The sequence below is a fragment of the Aspergillus flavus genome, chromosome 7, assembly GCF_009017415.1.
Source record: "Aspergillus flavus chromosome 7, complete sequence".
NCBI lineage: Eukaryota > Fungi > Ascomycota > Eurotiomycetes > Eurotiales > Aspergillaceae > Aspergillus > Aspergillus flavus.
In genome coordinates, this window is record NC_092404.1 from 2556796 (window position 1) to 2582007 (window position 25212).

General features: G+C 29.1%; 6 protein-coding genes across 6 annotated transcripts; 4 read left to right on the plus strand and 2 right to left on the minus strand.

The window, feature by feature from the left end:
* The first annotated feature begins 930 nt into the window (after nt 1–930).
* On the plus strand, nt 931–3921 carry F9C07_1892428 (Ca2+-binding actin-bundling protein). The gene is made up of 5 exons (XM_041294921.2): nt 931–1257; nt 1367–1577; nt 1645–2333; nt 2405–3387; nt 3449–3921. The coding sequence occupies exons 1-5, from the start codon at nt 1235–1237 to the stop codon at nt 3481–3483; spliced, it is 1941 nt and encodes a 646-aa protein (XP_041150601.1). The 5' UTR covers nt 931–1234; the 3' UTR covers nt 3484–3921.
* An 807-nt stretch (nt 3922–4728) lies between these two features.
* F9C07_2241937 (pre-mRNA splicing factor) lies at nt 4729–6089 on the minus strand (the record flags this gene model as incomplete). The annotated part of the gene is made up of 5 exons (XM_071510023.1): nt 5793–6089; nt 5424–5480; nt 5270–5369; nt 4845–5220; nt 4729–4781 (listed from the first exon to the last, which is right to left on the minus strand). Exons 1-5 carry the CDS (start codon nt 5873–5875, stop codon nt 4729–4731), a joined length of 669 nt encoding a protein of 222 aa, XP_071367097.1. The 5' UTR covers nt 5876–6089.
* F9C07_2281178 (mitochondrial carrier domain-containing protein) lies at nt 6090–9016 on the plus strand. Its single transcript, XM_041294922.2, has 5 exons — nt 6090–7227; nt 7292–7612; nt 7690–7968; nt 8019–8155; nt 8224–9016. The coding sequence occupies exons 1-5, from the start codon at nt 7120–7122 to the stop codon at nt 8444–8446; spliced, it is 1068 nt and encodes a 355-aa protein (XP_041150603.1). The 5' UTR covers nt 6090–7119; the 3' UTR covers nt 8447–9016.
* F9C07_2281179 (60S ribosomal protein L18) lies at nt 9017–10180 on the plus strand. Its single transcript, XM_071510485.1, has 4 exons — nt 9017–9117; nt 9235–9339; nt 9401–9768; nt 9856–10180. The coding sequence occupies exons 1-4, from the start codon at nt 9114–9116 to the stop codon at nt 9931–9933; spliced, it is 555 nt and encodes a 184-aa protein (XP_071367098.1). The 5' UTR covers nt 9017–9113; the 3' UTR covers nt 9934–10180.
* Nucleotides 10181–11946, minus strand: F9C07_2220168 (gamma-glutamyl phosphate reductase). Its single transcript, XM_041294934.2, has 3 exons — nt 11354–11946; nt 11145–11306; nt 10181–11088 (listed from the first exon to the last, which is right to left on the minus strand). Exons 1-3 carry the CDS (start codon nt 11652–11654, stop codon nt 10187–10189), a joined length of 1365 nt encoding a protein of 454 aa, XP_041150605.1. The 5' UTR covers nt 11655–11946; the 3' UTR covers nt 10181–10186.
* Nucleotides 11947–14198, plus strand: F9C07_2281181 (COP9 signalosome complex subunit 3). The gene is made up of 5 exons (XM_071510486.1): nt 11947–12264; nt 12375–12611; nt 12667–13122; nt 13197–13349; nt 13418–14198. The coding sequence occupies exons 1-5, from the start codon at nt 12118–12120 to the stop codon at nt 13907–13909; spliced, it is 1485 nt and encodes a 494-aa protein (XP_071367099.1). The 5' UTR covers nt 11947–12117; the 3' UTR covers nt 13910–14198.
* Nucleotides 14199–25212: the final 11014 nt, after the last annotated feature.

Sequence of the window (25212 nt, forward strand, 5' to 3'; positions counted from 1 at the left end):
GAACACGCGGGGGTTGAATTTGAGATAAAGTCTAAGCGTTGTCAATAGATACGTATCCGCGGATTTAACACTCTGAATTGGTCCGAGATCAGAACCTGCAGATCCGATTCCTCTTTTGCCTTTCTTTTCTTCTTTCCCTCCTCTGGCAAAAGTTGAGTTATGCAGTAGTATATGGGTGATATACCAGTGCTTAACTAGGCTGTCGGAATTACGGGGCCAAAGAAAGAAACTAAGAAAAAGAAAAAATGACAGTGATAGGAACAGCTGTGGGGCACTGTAAGTGTCTGATTCTACGGAGTAATCAACTTAGGTTTTGGCATGCTGACCTTAAAGGCAACATGTCGTGACCACAGAAAGCCCCAGAAACGAAGAAATAATCTTAAGAGATTGAGAAAAGCTGCGAGGGACAAGAATACATGAAAAATGAAAATTGTAAAGGAAAGGACAAAGAAAACATGTATATATATAGTTTAATGTCTGATGAGGGAGGATGGCTGAGGTGCCAATCAATTAGTATTGATGATAATATATATGTACATATATTCCTGCATTGGTACAATACTTCCTCACTTCCTATGAGTTATGATAGTAGTAGGTACTTAGTAGTAGGTAAGTACATCAGCTAGAAGTGCAGTACATAGTACACGGTATACGTTGAGATGGATTAGGCCAGTAAGAATGGCCCTAGCGGCACAAATAACCTGGGTCGACATCATAATGCGTCATCAGCAATATCCAAGATTAATATGAACCACTCGTCCATGCATTCAATCGTCCACCATTTGTAAGGTAACTAAAATGGTGGGTTCTCATAATTTCAATGAAGCAGAATAACTGAAATAATATAAATAACATAGACTTCAATGTTTTCCTGAGTACTGTGTAGCTTTCTACCGAAGAGATTCGTCGTCCCAACTGGTCCCCGCGTCATCACCATTCTCCTACTAGCGCCCAAAAACCCCACTCCGCTTTTCACCAAACCACTCCGCCATCCAGGGGAACCCAACGCAAACCTGAAGTCCTACCTAGGCTACCGAATTACGGACAGTGCTCACTTCGGCTTGCTTTGCCGTCATTCTTCAATTGACAATCTTCCCTTGATATATCCGAACACATTAGATCTTTTGTCATCCTCGGCTATCAGTTGTTGACCTTCTAGCCCGTGCCTTCCCATAATATAACCTACAAACCACTCCGTTGGGTATCAGTGGGCGTGGCGAGAAAGAAGGCAGTAATGAACGTCCTTAAACTTCAAAGGTTTGTCAAAAATTTCTTTGCAATTTCTGCATTATTTATGCAGGAATTCTGTCTTATTACTACTTCACTTGCTGAGCAATCGGTCTTATTCTCATGGTCTTGTCTATAGGAAGTACCCACAGTTCGACCAGGGCGAAATCTTCTCGCTCCAAGATGCTTTTAGAAAGTTAGATGTCGATGATAAAGGTTACTTGGACGAGGCAACCGTGATCAAAGCTACTCAACAAGCAGAGCGCCAGCCATATGACATCGTACGGCAGGCGCTCAAAGAGGTTGAACTGGATAGCTCTCGCCGGGTAGAACTTGAAGACTACGTGGATGTTAGTATTTCCAGTTTGAGCCAATACTTTTATATTTCACGACAGAGGAACTAAAACAGCGGAACAGCTTATCTCCAAGCTGCGCTCTACTTCCGGGCAAAGCGGGCCTACCGGCACTGCCAGTCCCGCCGCGGTAGTACCCGGTAATGGCGCTGGATCATCTCGCCATGTCTCCAAAGGCAGCATAGGCGGAAGAATTCACGTCCAGGGTTCATCGGCAAATGTAACTCATACTATCAATGAGGATGAAAGGACCGAGTTCACGAGACACATCAATGCCGTTCTTGCTGGCGACCCGGACGTTGGTCACTTCCTGCCGTTTGCCACCGATACGTTCGAGATGTTTGATAAATGTAAAGATGGATTGGTTCTAGCAAAACTGATCAATGATAGTGTCCCGGATACGATCGACGAGCGTGTCTTGAACAAGCCAGGAAAGAAAATCAAGGAATTGAACGCATTCCACATGTCCGAAAATAACAACATAGTGATCAACTCGGCTAAAGGTATTGGTTGCTCAGTTGTTAATATAGGAAGTGGTGATATCATAGAAGTGCGCGAACATCTCATCCTTGGCCTAATCTGGCAGATCATTCGCCGGGGTCTTTTGGGCAAAATTGACATCAAGCTCCACCCTGAGCTTTATAGACTTCTTGAAGAAGATGAGACCTTGGAGCAATTTTTACGTCTGCCTCCTGAACAGATATTGCTGCGTTGGTTCAACTATCATCTGAGAAACGCAAGATGGAATAGACAGTATGTTGCCATCCTGTGTTCTCTTAGGGATAATCAAGGAATGCATAGACATTTACTGATTGGCACTGTAGGGTGACAAACTTTTCAACTGATGTGAAAGATGGCGAAAATTATACTGTTCTTCTCAGCCAACTGGCACCTGATGTTTGTTCACGAGGTCCCTTGCAAACACAAGACTTGCTTCAGCGTGCTGAGCAGGTTCTAGCTAACGCCGACAAACTGGGCTGTCGAAAGTTTTTGACCCCAACCTCACTTGTTGCGGGAAATCCCAAACTTAACCTTGCGTTTGTAGCCAATTTGTTCAACACGATTCCAGGTCTCGACCCTATCACTGAAGAAGAGAAGCTCGAAGTCGAAGACTTCGATGCTGAGGGAGAACGTGAAGCTAGAGTATTTACGCTCTGGTTAAATTCACTGGATGTCCAACCAGCTGTTAACTCTCTCTTTGATGATCTTCGGAATGGCACTATTCTCCTCCAGGCATATGACAAAATAATTCCCGGAAGTGTTAATTGGAGGCATGTCAACAGACCACCAACATCTGGTGGTGAAATGATGCGTTTCAAAGCAGTTGAGAATACAAATTATGCCACCGAGCTTGGAAAGAATATCGGCTTTTCTCTTGTTGGTGTTCAGGGGGCTGATATCACCGATGGACAGCGTACCCTTACACTAGGATTAGTGTGGCAACTAATGCGAAAAGACATCACAAATACACTGTCGAGCTTGGCGCAGCGGATGGGTAAACATGAGATTACGGACTTGGAGATGATACGGTGGGCAAATGACATGTCCCGCAGAGGCGGCAGGACTTCGTCGATACGCAGTTTTAAGGATCAGTCAATCGGCTCGGGAATCTTTCTCCTTGACGTGCTTAACGGCATGAAGAGTAGCTACGTGGACTATGAAATTGTAACTCCAGGCCGCAGTGACGAAGAAGCATACTCAAACGCCAAGTTGAGCATCAGTATAGCGAGAAAGCTAGGTGCAACGATCTGGTTGGTTCCTGAAGATATTTGCCAGGTCCGCTCTCGCTTAGTGACTACATTTATTGGTGAGTTTGACTTGACTGAACTTGTCTTGAGTCAATGTAAAAGCTAACCATTGTGAACAAGGCTCCCTTATGGCTACATATGAGAAGATGCAATGAGTAAGCTCATTATGAGAGTTGTATTGTGCTAGGATGGGGAGCGTGTTACCCTATTCTATTCTCGGCCATTTCCAGTTTTCTTCCTTCGGATTGATTATTGCCTGTGTATGTATGCAGCTCTATTGACCTGCTATAAATTTTCGAGCATGTTTATAGACCTAGGCCATCGTAAGGATCAAATACCGAAAGAGGCATAACCCACCTTTGCGTCAATGCTTCAAATTCAACACTTTTCCCCTTTTATCTCATTTCCTTTCATATATATATGACCTGCAAATATCTTCAGCCATGAAATATACGCAATGGACGCAACCACCAGTTGATGAAGATTATAACATAACAGGCCATACTTTTAACCGTCAGTTCTGGTTCTTCATGCATCCATAACGTGCTTCTGCTAGATTGATATAGTTTCTGAAGCAATTTAGCGATTAAGCTGCGCATTAGACCACCAATAGGCCATAGGGGGGCATATCATCAAGAAGTCCCACTTTCATGTTCCTTACGGTCCAGGTACTACGAACATACACACTCTCTGCTCTACATTACTATCGGTTTCCGGAACTCGCAACGACCGGTCGTACAGGACGGTAAAAGGGAATGCTAATCGTCTTCATATTAAACAGCGATTTAGACGTATGACGGACCGCTGCGGATCGTGACGGACAAAAGGACGACATACACTGGCGTGGGCGGGACGGGGGAAGAAACGATCGCTCGACGGGCGTTCGGTGAAAATTCGAGCCGCTGACAAAGACTTCAACGTGGATTCATCAAGTCAAGATCCCAATAAGATCGATCCATCACAGCACTAGGCCCGAGTCCTCTTCTTTGTTCGCCTTCTATCTCTTCCGGTTTCCCTGATAATGAAAAAGAAAAAACTGCGGTAAAACGAATTAAGGGCATTAAAGAGGGCTGGGGAAGGGGAGGCGATATAACAAAAAGCAGGGAGACGACAGAGAATCTGATCAAATACCGGTGCAATCTCATGGCATGGAGCCACTATGCCCATAATGGCCAAACCATCAATGTCAAACAAGAGCTGGTAATAGCTCTCTCCACCTCTCTTGAATTCTTCTTACTCTTTTCTCTTTTCTCTTTTCTCTTTTCTCTTTTCTCTTTTCTCTTTTCTCTTTTCTGTTTAATTTTTTTCCCCTTTTTTTCCTTTGCTTTTTCTTCGGCCTCCGCGGCTCAGACCATGACAACCGACAGGATGCTAGTACATGAATTTGGGATGAAGGTAACCTACTCAGCAGTGTCAAGTTCATCATGGGCAGAAGTTAAAGGGTCTAGAAGGACTAGATTGATAAGTAACACAGAGGGAGACTAGGTAGAAGTGATGATCATTCAGGAGTTCATACCTTTTCTTTCTTCACCATTTGGGCCATTCTCACGCTCATCGTCGCGGCGTTCACGTTCATCATCACGGCGTTCCCTGTCATCCTTGATATCACGTTCTCTCTCATCAGGGCTGCGAGAACGGTCGCGCGAGCGTTCACGGTCACGGTCGCGGCGATCATAGTCACGGTCACGTCGGTCATAATCCCGGTCGCGGCGGTCATAATCACGATCATGTCGGTCGTATTCCCGTTCGTACCTGTCATCCCTACGAGGAGAATAATCGCCGCGGCCACGGCGAGGCGACGGTGAACGACCACGGCGTGGCGGTGTACGATCGCGCCGACGGTCTCGGCCAGAATCAAACCTCCAAGAAGCAGATGGTGGAGTGCGAGCCCACTTTTCACGCGTTAGAGATTGGTTTCTCACTAGTTACTGCGTCACTCACTTCAATTTTCAATAAATCATCCCGTCCAATTCGTTTGTTATGCATTTCATGATACGCATCATCTGCATCACGGCGGCTCTCATATTCCACAAAAGCAAACCTTGGTATTGTTAGAGAAGAATGTTAAGTATAAAGCGGGTATGTCGCAACGCACAGTCTGCTGGAAGGAGTACGTGGTGCTGGTATGTCACACCGGACAAGGCGCCCGTAACTAAAGCTAGGTTAGAACCAAGACTAGTGGGGTGTAAACAGACAACTAAGATAATATTGCTCAATGACCAAAGACAAAAGTGTATAAACGGGTTATGATAGGTAGCAAAAGTGCCGGGGCCATAATGACTCTTCCAAGGGAATGTATGTATATCAAGGAGACGACGAGTAATGCAACAAGCAAAGCTCAGAACACTAGGGGAGGTCTTGCTCCAACGTCGGCATTGCGAGGATCAACCGAGGTGTAGATTGCGAGATGGAAACGAGTCGTCTGGTCATGGTAGCGTGTAGGCAATCGACGAGCGGCACATACCGTTCGAATTCGTAGGCAAGGTCGCGAGCTCGAGTTCCGTGCCCGAAACCGGTGACATAGAGCGTGGTGCCAGGACGAGACATTGTGTAGGAAAGTCGGATATCTCTTTGTATACACCGGCGATATTATGTTTAAGTTAGAAGATAATGTATTGACACAAGGACAAAACCTAGCCTAGCTAATGAGGTTGGGTGGAAATAAGAATAAGAATGGTAAAGGAGCGAAAGACAAGTTTCGAACAGGAGGACTACAGGAAAGTGCACATGCCACAAGCGAAATAACTCAGCCACAGTCATGAAAAGCCCCTTTAATTATTAGTAATTTTGAGACATGTACTCCGTACATACAGTGGTATCCAGTATCCATACATTGCAATCGTTAGTTGTCTCACTCCCCACATACTACACATACTCCGTATATGTACAGTACTATACTCCAGAGCTCTCCATACAAAACTGTGTCGAGCGGTATAGTGTCCTGTACAATTTTCTGTACATACTTTTACAACATACATTTGCTCTATGCTGTGTTCTGTACCATTGATGCCTATTTAATATCAGTGGTGCATCCCAGTGTTAGTAAATCATATAAAAAGTATCTGGGATATTGAAAGTCAATGAGATCAGACACTTTTTTCCCAATATATATAGGGCCATGTGTACGTCTTTTATACTATGTGTTGTGCATACGATGGGTTTTGCTTTTGTTGTAAAATTACTAAAGCATGTGGCTTGGCCCACCCATCCCTGACACCTGGACACTAATGGCCGGGACTAAATGCGGTCTTAGGCACGATTTAATGTTCGACAAGCCGCCGCAATGATGTCTCGTTTGGGTCAGCGCGTCTTCGATTCATTCTCCTCTCGATGTTGAAAAGAACCACTCATTAGCCTTGAAGAGCGTTTTATACATTTCCTTATCTGTGGTACCCAACTTCTTTTCAGATGATAATATAGTTATCACCCAACGATCAGTTGTATTATTTATTTGTTACTGCCTCCGCCTCGTGCTCTTCGCAAGCTTCTTTCCAACACTTGGGTTTCCTGGCCATGTCACATTGATTTTTTAGTCGACCTATGTCTATTTATGGCCTGTGCGACGTCAGCCAGACGAATTCCAAAGGGCTTTCCTGCTGTGACTATATCACAATATAGGTTCAAGCGTCCTCTGTCCTGTGAGCTGCGACGCCGACATACGTAACAGCTAGTAAAGGGCAGTCTCTAAAAAAACAAGCCAGCCGTTGATATACCTGAATAACAAACCCCAAACCCCTCTTCAGGAGCGATTCGGGGTACCCCTGCTGTCTCCGTAAATCGTTCATTACAACATGAGTCTGGATCGTCAGGAATCGGTTCGTCACGATGAATCGAAGACTTCAAGGGACAATACCTTGGCCAAGTTAACCCAGTTGCCACCGAGTTCGGCTTCGATCAAGGTAGGATGAGGACATTTCAATTATCAAGAGAAGAAACGAATTCCATGGCTCAACGAGTTTCTAGGAAGCGTCTTCGGGAAATAGCAGCAAATTTGTTGGTAAACTCAAGGGCAGAATCGCGGAACCTGTCGTGGCAGCTTTCGTTGCTGGGGGCGTAGCAGGTGCGGTATCCAGAACCATCGTGTCGCCACTTGAACGTCTAAAAATCCTGCTTCAAATACAAAGTGTTGGCAGGGAAGAGTATAGGCTATCTATATGGAAGGCTCTTGTAAAGATCGGCAAAGAGGAGGGATGGAGAGGGTTTATGCGGGGCAATGGTACCAATTGCATTCGAATAATCCCTTATTCTGCGGTTCAATTTGGAAGTTACAATTTTTACAAAAGGGTAAGTCATGCAACATTCTTTGTATTCTATCTCATGTACCATCTCCGTCATTGAGTTATGCTTATCTTGCAGTTCAGTTTGCAGAACCAACTCCAGATGCTGAGTTGTCACCAGTACGCCGGCTCATTTGCGGAGGCGCTGCTGGAATTACCTCAGTCACTATAACTTATCCTCTTGACATTGTTCGGACACGTCTTTCTATTCAATCAGCGTCGTTCGCAGCCCTCGGTCAGCGCGATGGCAGCGGGAAGCTACCGGGCATGTTCGGCACCATGGTCTTAATGTACAAGACCGAGGGTGGTATCTTAGCGCTCTATCGCGGAATCATCCCTACCGTGGCTGGTGTCGCCCCATATGTAAGTTCTGTGATGCTCTTGGCACTTTACAATATACTGAGAATTCCAAGGTTGGTTTGAATTTCATGACATACGAATCGGTTCGAAAGTATTTGACTCCCGACGGTGACAAGACTCCTAGTTCGCTGCGTAAATTGCTAGCGGGCGCTATTTCAGGAGCAGTGGCTCAAACATGTACTTATCCATTGTAAGATTTTTTGCAGATTTCCGACATTCTTACCACTCCCTCCGTCCCTTGCACTAACCGGTCATTAGTGATGTTCTACGGCGGCGTTTCCAAATTAATACAATGTCTGGAATGGGCTATCAGTATGCATCCGTCTGGGACGCCGTGAAAGTCATTGTTGCAGAAGAGGGAACGCGTGGTCTTTTCAAAGGAATTGTCCCCAATCTTCTGAAAGTGGCACCGAGCATGGCGAGTAGTTGGCTCAGCTTTGAGCTAACGAGGGACTTTCTTGTCCAGCTGAATGACAAATGATATCGCCATGGCTCGGAAGGGATATTTCGCTGATCCCTAAGTTTTGCCTTCCTACGATGGTGACGTAGCTTGAAAAATAGCAACATAAGCATCGCTTTATACTAGGTGTTCTAGATGTGGGAACCAGTTGGTGTACCTGGCTATTTTAAAGATCCTATGCAGGTACTATATTGCTTATTTTTAGAATCATACGCATGTTACATCACGCAAGGAGTGAGAAAAATTAGGAAGACATTGAGCAAACCACAAAAGATAGAGTGTAGAGGAGTGTGCTTCAACTGATGATAGGGTTAGTTCTATTAATGGAGCGGAGCCCTCCTTCAATTACTAGAGGCCTTTAGTTTACCATTCACAACCTTAAACCTGCTACCATTACACTCAGGTGGTGCTGACTGCTAGTACTAACTAGTAGATTATACTCATCCAATGATACGCACCTTGGCATGAAAGCCAACATTCCTCTTAGGGGATAGTAGAAGTTCTAAATGCCTTAGTTTTCAGGTGCCCACAATTTGCCCCCAATACTTCCCGATTTGCTCTAGGTTAGGGCTCAACCCGCGCACACCGACCATCTGAAAATCGTAGATCAAAAACCTCAAGAGTTTCATTTTTGCATACGGGTGCGAGAGCTAGCCAACTCCCAGGTGTCCCATCAGTCTTAGCAGCCATGGGTACGTTTACATACATATCACCACACACCCATTTCGGCAGAATTATGTTATCGGACAAGCTTTCGAAAACATTGTTCAGGTCAATTTACAATGTTCAAAGCTAACATCTGAGCGCAGGTATCGACTTGGATCGCCACCATGTGCGTAGCAGCCATCGCAAGGCGCCGAAAAGCGAGAATGTCTATCTGCAAGTTTTGGTGAAGCTCTATCGCTTCCTCGCCCGTATGAAGAAGACCATTCGGTGGCATAAAATGACGGAAAACTGATTAGTGGTCTTGTATAGGTCGCACGGACTCCAACTTCAACAAGGTCGTGCTGCGTCGTCTTTTCATGTCGAGAATTAACCGCCCCCCTGTTTCTCTGTCGCGTATCGCTTCCAACGTGACCGATGCGCACAAGGGCAAGACCATCGTCGTTATTGGCTCCGTTACTGACGACAACCGCCTGCTTAACGTCCCGAAGCTGTCTGTGGCTGCCTTGCGCTTCACTGCTACTGCCAGAGCCAGAATCGAGAAGGCCGGCGGAGAAACATTGACCCTGGATCAACTTGCTCTCCGGGCTCCTACTGGAGCGAACACACTTCTCCTCCGTGGACCCAAGAACGCTCGTGAGGCAGTCAAGCACTTCGGCTTTGGTCCTCATAGCCACAAGGCAAGTCCTTTTTCATCCCTCTTTTTCCCCTTTTTATAAGAAAAGGGCCCACTTTCCTAGGAGAGAATTGGGACTAATGCTCAATAGAAACCCTACGTGCGAAGCAAGGGACGCAAGTTTGAGAGGGCCCGTGGAAGGAGAAGGTCTCGTGGCTTCAAGGTTTAAAGGAGCTCATCACGAAAAATATCTTGTATCAGGGTCGTAACTGTCATGACCATGGAAATACATGCGCACGGCCTTGTGATCTTGTGCTCGACCTTTTTACTTAGAAATACGGCTAGCTCTAAAACCATTTAGCTGGTACGGCAGCGACTCTTACGGATATGAATGGAATTTCAGGTAGAGGAGTTGGAACTGAATGAAAACTGAAGTTTACACCAACGATAATATCAGACTATGAACGAGCGGAACTAGTTACCTAAAGCGGAAGGCTTTGATGTTTCCATCTTTTCCCCCCTTCAGAATAATCACATGCTCGATGACCATCCCCCCGAATCAGGTACTTATAGATGGTTAAGCCATCTAACCCTACAGGTCCCCTAGTATGGATCTTATTTGTGCTGATTCCAACCTCCGTACCAAATCCATACCTCATCCCATCTGCGAATCTTGTCGATGCATTCCAGAAAACACCAGCGCTGTCAACACCTTTCATGAAAACATCCGCAATGTCCTTTGACCTTGTCAAAATAATATCTGTATGCTTAGAGGAGTGTGAATTGATGTGAGCGACCGCGGTTTCAACCGACGAACTTCCGGGTGGCGCTGTAGTTATCGTTTTTACTGCGAGGATGAGATCCAAAAACTCGGTGCGATAATCTGAATCAATAGCATCCTGCAGCAGATGACTCGGTACCGCCGGCAAGGTCTTCATTAATGCAGCCTTAGCTGGTATGTCACAACGAAGACACACTCCTTTAGAGATCAAAGCATCTGCAATAGCAGGAAATAGAGTCTCAAGAGCATCTTGGTGAACGAGTAATGTCTCTAAAGCATTGCATGCAGCTGGATAGTCAGTCTTAGAGTCCACAATGACCTTAACCGCAACCTCCGGGTCTGCATCAAAATGAAGATATGCAGAACAAAGGCCATCAGCATGCCCAAGAACAGGAATCTTTGTGTTGTCCTTTACAAATCGAACGAGTTCATTCGAGCCGCGAGGTATCACAAGATCGATTAAGGAGTCTTGGGCAAGTAAGGAAGAAATCACATCCCTCGTTTTCACAAGCTGCACTGACGATTTAGGAACCTGGGTACTCGATATGGCATCCGAAATAACCTGCGAGATAGCAACAAAAGATTCCGTAGATTCCTTGCCGCCTTTCTGACATTAGCGGGATAAAAAAACAAGCCACGAGCTTCTTATGAACACTTACCTTTGAGGATTGCAGCATTTCCCGACTTTATAGATAAGGCAGCTATATTCGCAATAACTTCAGGGCGAGCCTCAAAGATTATCAGTAGGACGCCTATAGGACAGCTCACTCTTTCGAGCACCAGACCGTCATCAAGCAGTGTCCTCAGAGTCACATGTCCAACTTCAATATAGTCAGTAATAGTTACATAATCATTTATATATACCTACTTGGGTCTTGTAAATCCCGGACATCAAGTATGCCCTTCAGCATGTCATCGTACTTTCCCGGTCGTGACAAGTCAAGTCTCTTAAGAATACTTTGGCTTAAATTACCACTTGCAGCGGCCCGACTCGCCATATCGACATCCTTCGCATTTGCCTCCAATATAGAATTCTTGTTTCTCAGCAACGCATCATGAAGTGCTGTCAGAGCTCCATTGCGGTCGGCTTCAGATAAAGTTGCCAAGCGTCGAGATGCTAGAGAAGCAGTCCTAGCGATATCAATAGCAGAAGACTCGGTAAGGGACATTTGTGCGGATCTCAATAAAGAGGGGGAAGAGAGAGTGTGTGTGAGTGAGTGAGTGTGTGCGTGCGTGCCAGTGCCACAGTCCAAACGTGATAAAGAATATTAAGTGCCGTGATAAGACCAATTGGACAATGATTTCGAGAATCGCAGCGGTTAGAATTTTTTCTTGACAGTTTTGGAGGACTTACAAACACACACTAAACTGACTCACCCGATTGCGGTGGGGAATACCCCGTAGATTGTCACAAAGAGGGGGTTTTGGCAGCACATTAGGCAGGCGGTGTGTACGATAGATTATACTGACATGGTTATGGAGCAAGCAGCGTCATACTGGGCGCGATACTTCTTTCCGCCCGCAAGCGTCGATTAACCTATTCTCATCAAGCTGTCAGCCTACAACTTTCCTGAGCGTTGAGACTACACTATTTTCCAGACTAGACTTTGGCATCCAGTCTGTTTATGAGAGATGGCCGAATTTCTTTCGCAACTCACCTCGGTGTCGTCAGGTAGCTTCGACGAAGACTATGACAGGCGAATCCGTGACCTCATCACATACCTTCAACAGCCGAGCAAGGCTTCTGAGCTTTCAGCGGCTAGTGGATATTTGCTAGATGTAAGCCGAGGCTTCTTAAACAAGTTTTAGGGGGGATGAGAATCGATATAGTCCTCCCCTTTCAAGTGCGGGGACTTCGCTAGCTTACAAATTCCCTTGCGCGTTTACAGAACCTCGATCCTTCTCTACACACTCTGTCTTATTTATCAGTCTTCCTTTTTAAGATACAGTCCCTCCAGGGCAGCAACAAGAGCCGGCTACCAGAGCAAATTTATCCCGGGCGAGAACTATGGCTCAAGGCTATTCGGATTCTGAGAAGCTTTGATCCTTTTCAGATACGGTATGCTGGTCATGAATGGCACCGGCTAGTACAACTTGTGGTTCAGGCTGCGCAGGCTGTCTCTAAGGTAGTAATCAACATTACTTGTTATGGTCATTACGCTGACCTGCATCGCGCAAAAGCCACTTCTAGCAGTTCTAGCTGTCAGGGATGCCATAGTTCGACTCGACCCCTCGTCAGAGGTTCTCACATCAGTTCACACTACGTTTATTAAACTCACTTTGGTGTCTAGGTCGTATAGCCTGGCTGTGCCAGTTTTGGAGAGACAGGTTTGTCATTTTCCTACTGTTACTGGACAGGCTTATCAGAACTATCATCAGCCTTTGCTTTGTGCGGAACACGAGTCTAGCACAGCGTTCATAACCGATGCTTCTGGGTTTTCTAAGCAGTTGGCATACAGAGACCATTTGCAATTTTTTCTCTATGGCGCAATGATATACATGGCGCTAAAAAAGTGGGATAGGGCACTTCACTATCTGAGCATAGTAATATCCTGTCCTGTCACAAACGCCGTCAGCAAGATCATGGTAGAAGGGTACAAAAAGTGGCTCTTGGTCAGCCTGTTGAGAAATGGAAAGGTAATGTCTCAGACGAAGAAACCATCTCTGAAAAATTTGCAGCCTCCCAGCTAACTAGTATCGTTCTTTGACAGCTAGCTGCACACCCGGATGTTGTCTCTTCGCATGTGATCAGGACATATCAATCTTTGGTGAGGCCATATACCTCACTGGCCGATGCATTCGAAAAGGGCGATTATCAAAGGTTAAAAGCTGAAGCTGGAGCTGCACAGTCCGTTTGGCGTCTAGTGAGTTATAACTCGGAATTCTTGACTCCTGTGGTGCTTGCCTTCTTAGTGTGCTTATTGATATCTAGGACAATAACACCGGCCTTGTCCACCAGGTAATTAAGGCATTCAATAAATGCAAGACCCTGAAATTAGGGAGGACATTCTCTGCCCTCACAATGGCAGATGTGGCACAACAGGCGTCCGATTGTTCATCACTCTGTGAAGTTGAGTCACTAGTGGCATCACTTGTAATGTCGGGGGCTTTCAGTGCTGTCTTGCTACAATCACATAACTATAACGACACCACAATGCTTCGATTTTCTAATCCAATAAAGTCCCTTTATTCGCGGGAACAGTGGGCACGGGGGAAGATAGTAAAAGAGGGTCGGCAATTGGGTGTTATTGCGCAAAGTATTTACCAATCCAACCATGGGCTGGAGTTGAGTAACGAGCATTTTCTGTTTTCGCAAAAGAGTCTCAGGTGGTCTGACAACTCTGCAAAAAGCAACATCGGCACACTCGACGAGGCAGCCGGTGGAGTTGACATTGAAGAAGATATTATGGGTGATATGCATTGAAATACCAGGTCCAGAGCAACAAAGGGAATGATGTGCTTCACACTTCTACTTAACCCTTGATCTATTAAAGGGGCAATACATTATCAAAGTACCCCTCCAGATACAGCCCTTATGCAAGGCGAGTTGGTTCAGCTAAGCAGTAGCCGTGGGAGCCCGAAACCTAACATGATGCAATAGAGTCCATAGACTATGGTTATATGGTATCTACTATATTATACGGGAATCACCTATTATATTTAGTCTTTTAACTAATATTAAAGTAATCTAATACTATTTAAAGCTATTTATTTTATTTAATAGAAACTGTTAAATTTTAAACTTAGAGTATTACTAATTATTATTATTATTATTATTATTATTATTATTATTATTATTATTATTATTATTATTATTATTATTATTATTATTATTATTATTATTATTATTATTATTATTATTATTATTATTATTATTATTATTATTATTATTTATTTCTAATATATTTTATTTTGTTTTGTTTTATTGCTAATATTAAAATTTAATATAAAAATTATATAAATTATTTATTAGATTATTAATTTCTTTAAAATAGATTATAGCTATATAAAGAATTTTAATACTAAGATTTTATTTTATTAAATTTTTTATTAAGAACTAGCTTTTTTTTAAAAAAAAAAATAAAATTATTAATTAATATTACTAGACTTTTAGAAGATTAGATCTATATAAGATATAAAGTAATTAAAGAAAAATTAAGTTTTTTTTAATATAAAGAAGCTTTTATAGAATAATTAATATATTAAATATAAAGTAATATTTAAGAATTAATATAAATAAAAGTTTAATATATTATTAGATTAATTATAATTTTATTTTATATTAATAATTTTAGTAATATTAATAATATTAATATTAATTATATTAAATTAGGATTCTAAATAGCAATATATTATAAAAGATAGAGAGAGTAGCTAATTTTCTATAGATTTAAAAAAATATTATAATCTTTATATATTTTTAAAAGTATTGAAAATAGCTTTTTAATAGAATTATAAAATTTTTTAAAGATTATAGATATATTTTATGGTAATATATTATAGTTAAAATTATATTCTTTTTTATTTAAAAATTAAATTTTTTAAATTTTTTTATATAAATATAATATTATAATATATAAATAAAGTTTATATAATATTATTTTTTAAAATAATACAATAGTTTTATATTTACTAAATCTAATATTTAAAATTTAATATTTTTTCAAATATTATATAGATAGTAATATTATATAACACATAAATTATTATTATTAATAATAATATTATTTAAAAATTTAATATTTAAAATTTATAATTAGTTATTATAATCAGTTATTATAATTATTTTTTTAATTTTTTTATTTTTTTATTAATATATTTATTTTTTTATTTATATAAATTAGCTATTATTATTTTATAATAAAAATATTAATTTTTTTATAAATCTTTTAAATAGAATTTAAATAATTATTTATTAATATTTTTAATTTTAGTACTATATCTACTATATTATATAATAAATAATTAAAAATATTGATTATATATACAAATATTAATTATTTCATTAAAAGGATTTTTATATTTATTATTTTGAATTAAAAAATATTATAGATTATTTAAATAATAAAATAAAACTATTATTTAAATTTTAAATATTTTTAAATATTTTTTATTTTAATATATAATAAAATACTAGTACTATTTTTAAATTAATTAATAAAAATAATAAAAATATTTATATTTTATATAAAAATTTTATATAAAAATTACATAAAAAGTTCTTAATTTTATAATAAATATATCAGCTGCCCTAATCCTAAAGCGGAATAGTCTTAGGGCTGGCTAGGCTGAATAGAAAAGCTAAATAGAATAAATAAATTAAATAACTAGATTTTTGTTACACCCAGGGCTTTATTGTTAAGTCTAAGATTAGTTAGCTAACTATATTCCAAGGATTACTAATCTAAAGTTAATTCTTAACTTTTATTATTATAGAATTATAGTTTTAATAAAATAGAAATTATTTTAAAACTACTATTAATACTAGACTATTATTATTATAAAAATATAGCTAATACTAGACTATTATTAATATTAAACTACTATTATAATAAAAATATAATTAATACTAGACTACTATTAATACTAATTTAAATTTAAAAAACTAGATTTATTTTATATATATATTCAATAGTTAAAAAAGTATAAATAAATTAAAATTAATTTTACTATTAAAAATAATTCTATAATAATAATATATATTAATTATAAAAAATTAAATTAAATATATAGAATAAATATTATATAATAGAGCTATTATTAATATTTATAGTTTTTTTTAAATAACTACTAGATAAATAATTCATTAGATATCTTTTATTTAAAAATTAATTATTATTATTATATTATTATTCTATTTTATATATCTATCTTTTATAAAATATACTAAATAAAAATCTATAATATTATTTTTTTTTTATTTTTATTTTTAAAAATATAAAATTATAGATTTATTTAAATAAAAAATCTTTTTTTTTAATTTTCTATTATACTTTATTATATCTATATCTAATAAAATATATAAATAAAATAGATTTTTTTAATATTATATAATTTTAGCTAATAATTCTATTATTAATAATTTTTATAATTATTATATTTAAAGTAATAAATTATATATAATAGATTCTAAAAATAAAAACTATATAAAATATATTTATTATAGTTAAAAATATTTAAAATAATTTTATAGTAAATATAAATAAAAGAATCTTTATTTTAATAAAAAAAAATTATTTTTAAATTTAAAAAAATCTAGTAAAATTAGCTAAAGTATTTCTAAAAAATATAAAAAATAATATTAAAAATTCTTTATCTTTAAAAATAATAGTATTTTTTAAAAAAATATAGTAATTATATATTAAAATATAATTCTTTATTTATAGAGTAATTTAATAAAAAGAATTTTTTTAATATTAAAAATTTTTGTGAATTAAAATATTTTATTAATAAATTAAATATTATTTTTTTTAATACTATATTATTTAATTTTAATTTAATTTAAATAATAAATAATCTTTTTTTTTAAATAAATTTTAATTTTTTTACTAGTAGTACTATTAAATTAATTAATAGTAGTCTATTAAATTTTTAATAGATTTTTATAAATCTTTTAAAATATTATAATCTTTTTATTTTATTAAATAGTATAGTTTTCTATTAATTTATTTATATTTTAGTATTTTTTTAATTTTATATTATATTTTTTTTATTAAATTTAATATTTTTAATAATTTTTATATTTTCTAGTATAGATTCTAATAATAAGATATAAAATATAGAATATATTTTTTCTTAGATCTAATAATTTTAATTAATAATTAATATTATTAATTTATTTTTTAATTTTAAATAATCTAATTTTTTAATAATTAAATTTTATATTTAATTATTTTATTTTAATATTTCTATAAAATAGAAATATTTTTTTTTAAAAAATAAATCTTTTTTATAATATTAATTATAGTATATTACTATATAATAATTAAAAAATTTAATATCTAATAATAATTAATTATAAAATTTTTTATTATTTTAATGTAATATCTATAATTTTATATAAAAAAATATTATTTTTATTATTAAATATTCTATATTATTATATATAAACTATACTATTAATAATAAATTTATTTAATTATTAAATTTATTTTTTTATTTAACTATTTTTTTATAAATAATATATTATAGTTAATTTTTAATCTATTTCTATTAAATCTATAAATAATTATTAAAATTTTAATATAAATAATTTATTTTAATTTAATATAATTTTTTCTAATATTTTAAAAATATATTTAATAATTATATTTATTTGTATAAATTATATTTTACTAGTTTATTTTTAATATATATTTTATATTTTTTAATATATTTTTTATTTATTTTATTATATTTAAAAAATAATAGTTTTTTATAATTTATTTTAATATTTTTTTAATTTTAAAATATTTTTATATTAAATTATTATAATATTTTTAAATAATTATATTTTATAATTTCTAAAAAATTTAAATAAGATTTTAATAATATATAATTCTATTTTTATTTTTAATAAATAGATTATTATTTATTTTAAATTTCTATATAAATATTTTATTTTTTTATATATTTTTATAATAAAATATTAATTAAAATTTTTAATTTTTATAATTATTATTATAAATATCTATTTATTATATTTAATTAATCTATTTTATATTATTTTAATATTATAATTTTAATTATTTTTTCTTAATTTTATAATTAAATCTCTAGTTTAAAATATCTATTTAATTATTTTTTAATTTTTTATAATATTTAATTTTAAAATTATATTATAATAATATTTTAATTTAATTTATTTATTTTTATATAAATTTTTTTATAATTATAAAATATATTATATTTTTATAATTTAATTTTATAATAATTTAGTATTATATTTTTTTTAAATAAGTTTTTTATTTTTTAAATATTAATATTATAATTAATAATTTTTTATTATAACTATTATAATTTAATTTTATCTAAATTAATTTTTTAAATTTAAATATTATTAATTATAGTTTTTTATTTAATTTTATTTATATTATTTATATATTAATTTTAATAATAATTTATTTAATTAAATTATATTATATTAAAATTAGTATAATAATAATAATTTTTTTATTTTATTAAATATATTTTAATATTTGTTTATCTATTTCTATTATTTTAATTTTTTAAATAAATTAAAAAGTAATATTAATATATATATATATATATTAATTAATAAATTTTTAATAATAATTTAATATTTTAATAAACTATTATAATTTTTTAAATTAATTAATTTTAACTATTTTTAAATAGTTTTTATTTTTTTATTTATTTTTTTTAATAAATATTTAATATTCTAAAAATTTAATTTATTAAATATAAAATTTATATTTTTTAATATTAATTATATTTTTATTTTTTATAATTTTTTTAAAATTATTTAAATATATAAAATATATTCTTTAAAATTATATAAAAAAATTAAAATATTATTTAAATATATAATAATAAATATATTAAAAATCTTTTATAATATTTTATTAATAAATCTTTAAAATAATATTAATATATTAATAAATTTAAAAAATATAATTAAATATTTATAATATCTATATTTTATTTAGAATATATTTTTTTATTTTTTATTTTATTTTATATTTTTATAATAAATAATAATAAATATCTATTTTTAATTATAATTTTATTTAATAATTAATAATTTATATATAATTATAATTCTTATTTTTTAAATATAAATAATATATTATATTCTATTAAATTTTTTAAAAATTAAATTTATTTTTTTTAAATCTATTTTTAACATAATTTTTTAAATTTATAATTTTTTTTTAATATTAAATAAATTTATTTTTATATATTATTTTTTTTAATAGAAATAATATAATTATATAATCTATATTTTAATAATTTATTTATTTATAATTATTTAAATAGTTTTTAAAATCTTTAATATTTTTTAAATAGATTTAGCTATTCTATAAAATTAATTATTAATTTTTAAAAATTTAAAAATATTTAAAAATTATTATTTAACTCTAATAACATTATATTTATTTTTTAAAAATATAATATTAAAAATTATATTTTTAATATATTATTTTATAATTATAATAATAAATATTATTTTAATTAAAATTAAATTAATTTTTAATTTCTAGTTATTTAATCTAAATAAAAATTTAATATTTTTTTTATTATTTTTTAATTTTTATATTTTTTTAATATTTTAATAATATAAAATTATTTATTATATTTAAATCTATTATTATTTATATTAATTTTTTATTAATAGTAATAATTATAATAATATATCTTTTTTATCTAGTTATAATAAATATTTTTTAATTTATATTATTCTATAGTTAAAAATATATTATTTATTTTTAAATATAATAATATATATAGCTATTATAAAAATATATTATTTAAAAATAATAATTATATATTAATTCTATTATATAATAATAATATTTATATTTTTTTATTTATAATATACTTTTTTATATTTTTTTTATTTTATTTAAATTAATAAATTTAAATTTTTTATAATATTTAAATCTATTTATACTATATATTTTATATATAATTAAATATTTATTATACTATTAATAATATTTATTTTAATTTTTAATATTTAAATTTTAATATTTATAGTTTTAATATAGATATTATTTTAATAATATTTAAAATAATTATAAAAAATTTTTTAAATTTTATATTATTTTATTATATTATTAATCTAATTTCTAAAAATCTTTTATTTTTTTAATAATTTAATTTTAATCTATTATATTTAATATAGTCTAGATATTAATATTTTTTATTTTAATTATAATAATATTATTTATTATAATATATTAATAAATATTATAATTTATTAATATATATTTTTATTTTTATTTTAAAATTTTTTTAATATTTTAAATATTTTAAAAAATCTCTCTATATTAAAATTATAACTAATCTATTAAATACTATATTTTTTATTTAAAAACTTAATTTTAATTAAAATTTAATTTAATTAATTAATATTTAAAATAGATTTATTATATTAATTAGTATTATTAAAATTTTTTATTTTATAAATTAATATATATTTTATATATTTTTTAATTAATTTTATAATAGTTTTATACTATAATTTATTATTAATTTATTTAAATTTATTAATTTTATTTTTATTAAATTAACTATATTATTATTATATAATATTTTATAGATTATTTTAATTTTAATTAATATATAGCTATATAATCTAATTAATATAAATATTAAATTAATTTAATATAATTTAATTATTATTATTAGATTTATTTTTTTTAATATTATTCTATATTTTTTATTAATAAATCTATATTAGTATTAAGCTATATAGCTTTAATTTTTTATTAATTTTATTTATAATTAAATTTTTAATTTTAATAATATAGTAAGCTTCTCTAGCTTAACTATTAATAATATATATATTTATAATAATATTTAATTATATTAATTCTTTATTTTTAATTATATATAATTATTAAGATAATCTATTCTAATATTATTAATTTTTTTATTAATAATTTTTTAATATATATTCTATTTTTTTATTATTAAAGTTTTTTATATTTTTAATACTTTTTTTTTAAAAAAATATTTTTTAATTAATTTTTTTTAATAGTATCTAATTCTATAGATTATAAATTATAAAAATTTTAATATTCTTAGCTTTATAGTTATATATATTTTTTTTATTTATATTATATTATTTAATATAATTATTTTTTAATATATTATAATTATTTTAACTTTTTTTTAATTAAAATTATATAATTTATTATTAATTTTAACTATTTATTTAATTATTTTATAGAATATATTAAATCTTTTTATTTAAATAAACTTTTTCTAGATTTCTAATTTTAATAATTCTTTAAATTTAATAATATATATATTTTTATTTTAATTTAAATAAATAATAATTTATATAAAGTTTAATATTAATTTATTAATAAATCTAGTATATTATAATTATTAAAACTTTTATTTTATATTTTAAATTATACTAATATTTTTAAAAGTCTATTTAAAATATTTTTTAAATATATTAAAAAATATAAAGATTTTCTTTATTTTATTATTTTAATTTTTTTTATATTTTTTTATAGTATTTTTAAATAAAAAATTTAAATTAATTAAATACTCTATTAGTAAAATAAATAGAAATAAAATAGATTTTATTATTATTAGCTTCTATTTTACTATAGTTAACTTTAAAATATAATTTTAACTAAATTAAAAATTTTTAAAATTTATTATATTATTTATTAAATAGCTCTAGAATTTTAATCTTAATAATTTTAATTATTAGATATATTTTTAATTAAATAATTTATTTCTAGAGCTAATTAATTATTTTAATTAATTAAACTAAAATTAAAGTTATAGTAAATATTAATATTAAATTACTAGTACTAGGGCTAGTATTATATTCTTTCTATTTATTTTTAATAATATATTAGCTAATATTTTAAGTCTAAATATAGTTTAATTTATATAGACTAGTAATTAATATATTTTATTTAAAGTTTTATTATTAAATCTAAGATTAGTTAATTAATTATATTCTAAGAATTACTAATCTAAAATTAATTCTTAATTTTTATTATTATAAAATTATAGTTTTAGTAGAATAAAAGTTGCTTTAAAATTATTATTAATATTAGATTATTATTATTATAGAAATATAGCTAATACTAGACTATTATTAATATTAGACTACTATTATTATAAAAATATACTTAATACTAGATTATTATTAATACTAGATTTAAGTCTAAAGAGCTAGATTTATTAAATATATATATTTAATATTTAAAAAAATATAAATAAATTAAAATTAGTTTTACTATTAAAAATAATTCTATAGTAATAATATATATTAATTATAAAAAATTTAACTAAATATATAGAATAAATATTTTTATATATTTTTAAATATCTATTTCTATAATAATTTTTCTAGAGATAGATTATAGAGTATATTTAATTATAATACTTAATATTATATATCTTTTAACATATTTTCTCTAGAGTAGATATTAAAATAGATATTATATAATAGAACTATTATTAATATTTATAGCTCTTTCCAAATAACTATTAAATAAATAATTTATTGGATGCCTTCTACTTAGAAATTAACTATTATTATTCTATTATTATTCTGCTTTATATATCTGCCTTCGATAAGATGTACTAGATAAGGGTCTGCAACAATTATATAAGAAAGCTAGGGTTGACTAAGTAATAATCCTAAGTTAGATAGATAGATAGGGCTTAGACAGTTTAAGCCTAGATTAGATAGAGAAGATAGATAATTTAGAGCTAAAATAATTAAAGCCCTAAGTTAAATATAAGTAGAAAAAATTAAAAGATTAAATTAATATCTAGTAATTAAATAGTTAGATAGAAATCTACTTATAAAAATTAATTTAATTTAGTAAAGAATTTAGCGCTTTTTTATATTAATTTAGATTTAAAATTTTTAAATTAGAAAATTATCTAAAGTTTTTTAATTAGAAGATATTTAGTTAATATTATTTAATTAGAATTATTTTATTTAATTTTTCTGAATAAATAATATTCTAGAATAATTCTAGAATAAATAAAAAAAATTTTAAATAGAAAATATTTTTTTAATATATTTCTCTAGATTTTAATATCTATTTTTAAATCTAGAAATAGATATTAAATCTATAAAGGAATTAATAGATAGATTATATTAAAAATTTATATAAAAATTAGTTCAAAATTAGTAGAAAAATTAATTAAAAATGAATTAAATATAAAAAGTTAATATAGTAGAAATTTAAATAGAAGAACTAAATAGATTAAATATAAAGTAAATTTAATTTAAGCTCTAAGTAAAATTAATCTAATTAAATTAATTGAATATAATAGTTATATTTAGATAATTTATAAAAATCTAGTATTTTTAACTAAATAGATTTTTAGTTAAATTATCTATAGCTATTTAATTAATAAAATTTTTATATAATATTAATATTTTTAGTTTTAATTTTTTTATTTAAGCTAATAGTTTTAAATATCACTATATTTTAATTTAGATTTATATATAGAATAATTATTTATAAATAATTAATAATCTATTTTTATTATATTTTATATAGATTTTTTAATTAAAATAGAATTCTAAAATTTTAAATAGATATTTTTATTATAGAAATTATCTACTAGTATTAATTAAAATTAATAATCTAGTTTTAATAGTTAATAGAATAATTATTTTTTTAATTTTTAATTAACTAATCTATAGAACTACTATATAGCTTATAAATATAGTCTTTAGAATTTTTTTATTTAAATAATCTATAAAAATAATATTAATAGTTATAAAAAAAATAGAACTAAAATTAGAATAATATATTTTAAATAGATTTAATTAATTAAAATCTATAAAATTAAAGCTTAATCTTAAAAATTCTATAAAAAGAAATTAGATTCTATATAAATATAAAATTATATAGTTTATAATTATTATATATTTAAAAATAGAATTTAATAGATTTTCTAAAAAAGTCTAGTAGATTTTTATAAACTTAGATCTAAATATAATAAATATATATAAAACTAATCTATTTTTTATTAATATTTATAAATATATAGAGCTAAAGCTTTATAAAATTAATAAAATAATTATTTAAATATACATAGAGATTTTTAAAAATAGAATTAAATTTTAGAATTTCTAGAGTTTATTTTATCTTTTCTATTATAAAAATAATAATTATTTTAAACTATATAGAGCTCTATTTAATTTTAAGATTTTATTTTTAGATCTATATCTAAATAGTAAAGAAATATAGATAGGTTTATTAATTAATTATTTAAAAATATATTTATTATATTTATTTAAATAGCTTTTAAAGTAAAAGTAATAATTATAATTAAAATAGTTCTAAAGATTTCAAAAATTAAAATTAAAACTCTAGTTTTTAATTAATTAAAAGACTATAAATCTCTCTTAATATAGATTTTTTATTTTAAAATCTAGTAAAAAATTATTAAAATTATCTTTATATTTAAATATCTATTTTAATAATAGAATTTAAATTAATATAGAGATTTATATATTTATTTAAATAAGCTATTTATATTTTTTTCTATAGTCAATAACTATTTAGATTTAAATTTAAATTTAAATATTTTAAATTAATTAATTAATTTTAAAAATAGATTATTTTTAGAATAATTTTTATTAGAGCTTTTATTTAAATCTATTTTAATCTTTAATAAAAAGATAGATATATAAAAATAGTTCTAAATTATTTTTTTATTAAAAAGTTCCTAGAAATCTACTAGAATCTAGAATTTAGATTATAGTAACGGCGGGAAGCTATATAGGCCTGACCAGGGCATTCTGAATCGTTGATTCAGAATTATTTGACCTTTTGGCCTTGTGGAATATCGGGCCCCGGCGATATCTCTTACAATTATCAAATAATTTAGATCTAAATCTTTTTAAATCTAGTTTTAAAGATTCTAATCTATAGAAATCTATTTTATTAAAATTTCTATTATTAATTAAAATTATTAGTATATGAACTCTAGATAAATTTTTTTATTATAAAAATAAATAAATCAATAAATAGATTATTAGATTTTCTAAAACTAGATAAA